The 7066-nt window shown below is 41.5% G+C and overlaps 1 protein-coding gene across 1 annotated transcript in view; it reads left to right on the top strand.

Moving 5' to 3' along the window:
* The first annotated feature begins 2621 nt into the window (after positions 1 to 2621).
* The window catches only part of GMDS (GDP-mannose 4,6-dehydratase), a 335902-nt gene continuing 331457 nt past the window's right edge, over positions 2622 to 7066 (top strand). Inside the window, exon 1 of the mRNA XM_060774739.2 lies at positions 2622 to 3490. Within this exon, the coding sequence (XP_060630722.1) occupies positions 3380 to 3490 (111 nt within the window). The 5' untranslated portion in view covers positions 2622 to 3379. The remainder of the gene's footprint in view (positions 3491 to 7066) is intronic.

Genomic DNA, 7066 nt, shown 5'->3' with positions numbered 1-7066 from the left:
TAAACTACATTTCCCACACTGCCTCGCTGCTCATTAGCCAAAATGGCTGAAGGACCCTCATAGCTGTCTGTAGCAGTCTTTGTTTAAATAGAAAATAAACTGACTTAATCTACAAAGGTGTCTAAAGAAGGCAGCAAAGCAATAAACAACTTTTGCAAAGCCAAGAGAACATAAACTGCTTAAAAACCATTTCACTTTGGCCTGATTGCCATGAACAAGGCACTGGGGTAGTGAGCCACAGCCAACCAGCCCTTTACATCAGTAAGTAATGATAAAATAAAATGATTGATTGCATCTGCAAAAAGGAATAAACAGATGGATGTGTCTTGAGGGTCCCCTCCAGCTTGGTAGAGGAAGCAAATGGATGTCAGGAGAGTTTGGATGGTGCCTTTCTGCCCAGAAGGGGGTCAATCTAGATGTCCCTTGATGGGGTCTGTACTATGATTTCTGTTCTCCACCAGTTTAGAACAGTTTGTGCCACACAAACAAAGTTTCTGGAGTAGAACAACTACTTTCAAAGTAAAAATCACCCAATGAAACAGGAAATAACACTTTCAAACCAGGAACAGATTTTATTTATTATTAAACACATGTTTTTTATAAAAACTTTGAAAATTCACCAAAAATCCATTGATAAGTCAAAGGTTATGAAATTTGATGAGCTAACAGTGGTCCATGTGTTCTACTACTGTAGCAAGTTTCATCAGGATTGATCTAAAAAAGAGGGAGGGAGAATCCAGTGCTTTTTCCCCCAACTGCACGTGTGTCTGCCATTAACAAAGTGATTCAGAAGTTTTGGAAAGGTTTGATTTTTTTTAAAAAAAATGGAAGTGACTTTAGAATCGAACCACCTGCACTCCCTACTTCCGAAATGAGTTTTTTGAACCATTTTTTGGATCAACCAGGCCTTATATATAAGTGTGTGTGTGTGTGTGTGTGTGTGTTCAGGTATATAATATAAGAAGATGGAGTAATGTTGTTTTCTGTTGCTCTAGAGATTAGGACACAAACCAATGGATTTAAATCCAAGGAAAGAGATCAATGGAAGCTTTAGAAAAAACCATTATTGTAAGATGATATTCAAAGAGATTATCTTGGAGGTGGTGGATTCTCTGCCTTCAGAAGTTTTTAAACAAAGGTTGGATGAGCATCCTTCAGGAATGCTTTAGGTGTATATTCCCATATGGCTATGGGTTGGACTAGATGGTCCTTATCCATTCCCAGTCTATGATTCTATGGAATCCTAAGTGGCTTACAATAAAGTTAAAACATTGTGGGCCCTTGGTATTTTCGGGAGATTGGTTCCAAGACCTGCTGTAGATACCCACATCCATGGATGCCCAGGCCACATTATAAACAATGGTAAAGACATTCTCACCCAAAGCCTACAAGTCCCAAAATGTCTTTAAAATGTACCAATGCAAACCATTGTAGCAGTTAGAAAGTATCCTACTTATGAGGGAGGCCAAACCTTCTCTTCTGCTGTACTCTTATCAGTTTGTTGTTGTTCATTCATTCAGTTGCTTCTGACTCTTTGTGACCTCCTGGACCAGCCCACGGCAGAGCTGCCTGTCAGCCATTGCCATCCCCAGCTCCTTCAAGGTCAAGCCAGTTACTTCAAGGATACCGTCCATCCATCTTGCCCTTGGTTGGCCCCTCTTCCTTTTTCCTTCCATTTTCCCCAGCATAACTGTCTTTTCTAAGCTTTCCTGTCTTCTCATTATATGGCCAAAATACTTCATCTTTCTCTCTACTATCATTCCCTCCAATGAGCAGTTGGGCATTATTTCCTGGAGTATGGACTGGTTGGATCTTCTGGCGGTCCAAGGCACTCTCAGAATTTTTCTCCAACACTACAGTTCAAAGGCATCTATCTTCCTTCGCTTAGCCTTCCCCATGGTCCAGCTCTCACATCCGTAGGTGACTATGGGGAATACCATTGCTTTAACTATGCGGATCTTCATTGCCAGTGTGATGTCTCTACTCTTCACTATTTTATCGAGATTGGCCATTGCTCTCCTCCCAAGAAGTAAGTGTCTTCTGATTTCCTGGCTGCAGTCTGCATTTGCAGTAATCTTTGCACCTAGAAATACAAAGTCTGTCACTGGCTCCACATTTTCTCCTTCTATTTGCCAGTTATCAATCAGTTTGCTTGCCAGAATCTTGGGTTTTTTGATGTTTAACTCAGTATTTATTTATTTATTTATTTACTTTGTTTATATACTGCTTTTCTCAGCCCTCAGACAACTCAAAGTAGTGAACAACATCGATACAAAACGTCATGAGACAAGTATAGGGCAATTAAAAACAATTGTACATAAATCAGTAGTTTTGATTAAATTGGATGATGAATCTGTTTCTTAAAACAGCAGGAACAAAATAGTTTTGCTTATTTTTTGCAGACTCAAGTCACAAAGCTAAATAAAGAACAGCTTGCTTTCAGACACTTTCCCTTTTCTGCATTTCTTTTGGTAGTTTTACTCTTGTAGTTCCTGTCAGGCTGCGCTTCACCCCACCACCCGCCAGGGGCGCTGCGCAACCCACTCCCTTCCTCCCGCCTATAGCCAGATGCACCGCTCTTGCCCAACTGCCTCGACGCATGCGCGGTGCTCCTCCGCGTCAGTGGTAACCAGGAACTCGCTTCTTCAGAGCAGCCTCTTCTGCGCGAGGCTGGACTTCAGTTTCTCCTCCTCCCGTTCGCTTCGCCACATCACTTTCTTTTCCCCGCCCACAAACACAAGAGAAGGCCTCTCCTCATTGGCTGGTTAGACGTGAGTGCCTTTGCGTGGCGCCTCCCATTTGTAGCATCTTCCGCCCTTCCTCTCCTTTGCCTCTCGTTTCCCCCTCTTTCAATAAAGGTGCGCGCGCGCTAGAGAGAGCCCTCCCGCGTGCTGCTGCTGCTCCAAGGCACGTCATCCCAAGAAGCGCGAGACAAGAGTGAGAGGGAGCGCGCGCCCGCCCCTTATAGGAGAAGGGAAAGTGGTGCAGAGCGCGTGAGCATCGCACCTGGAGCGCGCGCTCCTTATCAAAGGGCTGAGTGGCTGAGGCAAGGAAGGCGCGCGCTCTCTGTTGGAAGTGAAGGCGGAAATGTACCCACGCTCAGGGCAGTAGCTGCAGCTGCTTGGCTCCACGCCCCCCTCCTTTCTTGTGGGGTTGGTTATGCCTCCCCTTCTTCTCATTGTGGTCACTGCTCTGCCTCAAGTGCTGCTCCCCCAAGGACTCTGCCCCTTTGGTTGCCCCCTCTCCTCCTGGCCAATGCCTTGTTAAGAGTTTCTGTGGCAGCTGTCCTCTCTTCCTGGTACAGTTCATTGTGTCCCTGTCCACACCTTTGCCTTAGTGGCATCTACTTGCCCCTCCCTCCCTCCTTATAGCCAGGTCCATGGCATGTTCACAGCAGCAGGAAGGAGGCAGCAGCTGCGAACCAGCAGCAGAGGACTGTGCAGATATGAGCAGCAGGAAAGTGGCTCTCATCACTGGCATCACTGGCCAGGTAAGTGCAGCCCTGTGCAGACTCACCTGAGCAACCCATCTCCATTCTAAAAGGCACAACACTTGTCTTTTTAAAGGTGAAGAACAGCTGTGCATTAGGAAGCACATGGCTAGGTGGACATCAATTCATGTGGACCCCTTTCACGTGGTTCCTTCCTGAAGTTGAGCTACAAAGTCACATGCTCCCAAGTAGGGTTCAGAGTAAGTCTGTGTATAATTGGGCTGCAAAGGTCTTTGATGCCAACCATTTGATTTAGTCCAGTGCTTAGGACCAGAAGTGTTTTGGGTTACTTTGGATTTGAAATACTTGTATTTACGTAAAGGTACATAATGAGATTTCTTGGAAATGGGACCCAAGTCAAAACATTAAAAAATCATTTATGTTTCATGTATCTCTGAAACATATAGCCTGAAAGCAATTTTATACACAATATTTTTATTTTGTTCACAAAACACAAAACACAAGGTTCAACAGCTTGACAAGTGTTTGCTGGTGGTAAAAGATGTAAGCCTAAGAAGGCTTTCATCTTTGGGGTGCTTCTCTCTCGGCCAGCCATGTTGGATAATTTTGGATTTTTGAGTATTTCAGATTTTAGAATTCTGACTAAGGAATGTTCAAACTGTATTACCACCCTGAACTCCAAGTACTTAGCTTTTCCTGGCATCTAAGATTGTTTAATTTGAGGTGGCAAATATTGTCACTATTTGAACCCATGGTCGCTGACTTTTGCTAGCTGTTTAAGGCCCCTTCCACACAGCTGTATAAAATCCATATTGAACTAAACTCAGATAACCCACTTCAAAGCAGATATTGTGGATTTTCTGCTTTGATATTATGGTTTATATGGCTGTGTAGAAGGGCCCTAACTGGGATTTAATTTGAGATGACAAATGTAGGACTTTGGCTGAGGTTCTAGATCAGGGGTCCACAAACTTTTTAAACAGAGGGCCAGGTCATAGTCCCTCAAACTGTTGGAGGGCCAGATTATAATTTGAAAAAAAAAAAAAGAATGAATTCCTATGCACAGTGCACGTATCTTATTTGTAGTGCAAAAAACACTTTAGAACAATACAATAATTAAAATGAAGAACAATTTTAACAAATATAAACTTATTAGTATTTCATTGGGAAGTGTGGGCCTGCTTTTGGCTGATGAGATAGGACTGTTATTGTTGTTTTGTTGTTGTTGTTGTGTGCTTTCAAGTCATTTCAGACGTAGGTTGACCCTGAGCGAGGGCCGGGTAAATGACCTTGGAGGGCCGTATTTGGCCCCCAGGCCGTAATTTGAGGACCCCTGTTCTAGATCTTCTATTTAATTTCCATATATACTCATACATAAGTTGACCTCAAGATCAGACTGGGGGGCCAAAATTATGGAATTTGATATGACTCATTGATAAATCAAGGATTATTTCATGGAGAGGGGAAAGCACCAATGCTGCTTTGGGAAGCTGGCTGCCCCTGACCATCCCTACCACTATTTTCCACATTCAAAAAAGGCCAGAAGTGGTGCCATGGCAAAGAGAGTAGAGGAAGGTCATTGCTTTTTTAAAGTTTCCCCAGCATGTACTAAACTCTTGTGTTTCACTACATGGAGAAGTCGATGGTTCCTGTTTTGATAAGAGCTAAGGTCATGTTGACCCAAGTTTTTAGGATTGATTTTTGACTAAAATTTCTAGACTTGTAAGTAACATTAAGAGGCAACTCCTGGTCTAACACCAAGCAGAAACCACTGCAAGCAACTGAGGTGTGTCCTTCTGCCCGTTAGGATGCGACTACTTCCATGAGTCACCTGTGGTTTGAGGAAGAATTGTGTCACATCACAGATTGCTGGAGAGAAGGGTGTGGAAATGTTGGTCTGCCGCATTGTGATCCACAGGATAACTGACCCCTATTTGCTTGCAGCAACCACTGCCCTATAAGCCTTTTATGATGCCTTTGTATTCCCTATCCTATTGCATGCAAGGGATCTTGATTAAGACTCCATTGTTAAAGAGTAGTTCTAGTAATTGGTGATTGTGATCATTAATTCCAACTCATCTGGATACTTCTTCAGACATTATTTAGTGTTGGATTCCAGAAAATGTCACTCCCTCCCCTCCATTTCACACAATGTAGTTTGCCTCATCCTATATAGCAGGGTTTGCTCCGTGTTAAAATTTCGAAGGAAGCCTCTTAGTCTGTTGCAGCAAAAACAACACATTGTGGCACCTTAAACACTAATAAGTTTTATTTGGTGTATGTTTTCATGGCCTACAGGCCACTTTGTCAGATGTGTAGAGTGTAATCTCAGATGATCAATAATAATTCCATAAAAGAAAGTGTGGTGTGTGAAGCTGTCTCCTGTTGTTGAACTTTGGAATCCTGTTGATCATCTCAACTAGAAGACACATATTGAATCAACATTTGAATGTTAAATTAACATTCATGGAGATCCGCTTTATTTGAAGATTATATTTTAATTGGTACTGCTAGTAAAATTTAGAATATAGTTGTACAATGGTGTTGATCTGTTGCTGTTGTATGCTTTCATTTCTTACATACAGTGACCATGCTGTGGAGTTTTATCAGCAGAAATTTTCAGAGTTTTTTTTTTTTTGTTTCCTCCAAGGCTAAGAGTGTGTGACTTTTCAAGGTCACCCAATATGTTTCTATGAAGGTATTCAAATCCTGGTCTCTCATGTTCTTGTTCAACATTCAAACAACTGTACCACGCTGGCTCTCAATCCTTATCTTCTGATCATTTAATATTAAATAATGGCATTTGGTGTACTTTTTATGCATAGTGATTAAAAAACCCTAGCATTTCACGGAAAGCACACACAGTTATCCTTTCATATTTGCTGGGGCTGGAGTGCAGGACCCCTTTTTGGCAGGTCTGTCCAGTCGATTTTAAGCTATGAATGTTAAATTGACATTTTATAGGTATGGATGATTCGTGTTTTAATTATATGTTTTGATGCATGTTTTTAAATGGTTTTATGTGCTTTTTAGTGATCTATTGTATTTTAAGTCTGTGTTGTAATTTACTACAAAGCTTGGGTAGAGGCAAGTAAGAAATAAAATGTATTATAATTTTAAATAAAGTTGAAAATTAAATAAAACTTTTTAAAAAACAAAACCCGAGGGAACACTTTCTCAGAATCTTTTATTGTCAACTTCTGGTGTTTTAATCAAAGCCATGAATAATCAAACCTGCATGTGTGGAGGGCATGCAGTATATTGAATTACCATATCCTAATCATAATGATATCAGAATGTCATTGCTTAAAAAATGAAAAATACAACATTACAAAAATTGACTTTGTTATTAAAGTAAGATCCCTCTATCTGTGGAGGATATGTTCTTGGCTGGACTGTATTTTTCCTGAATGTGAATATAAGCAAACATCATTAAATTACCTGACATCTGATCCTTGTACACCGTAGAGTTGCACTGGAGGACCTAGAAATGAATTCTTACTATAATTCAGATCAAATGACTCCTGGGACTTGCTGTTCAGAACCATGTGGAGGACCATCCGTTCTCTACACTTGTTTTGGAATGGAGCTAGAACCCTGCAGCTCTGTTATACC

Source organism: Anolis sagrei, chromosome 4 (assembly GCF_037176765.1).
Source record: "Anolis sagrei isolate rAnoSag1 chromosome 4, rAnoSag1.mat, whole genome shotgun sequence".
Taxonomy (NCBI): domain Eukaryota; kingdom Metazoa; phylum Chordata; class Lepidosauria; order Squamata; family Dactyloidae; genus Anolis; species Anolis sagrei.
The sequence above is the reverse complement of the archived record's forward strand: the minus strand, read 5'-3'. Positions and strand labels throughout refer to the sequence as shown.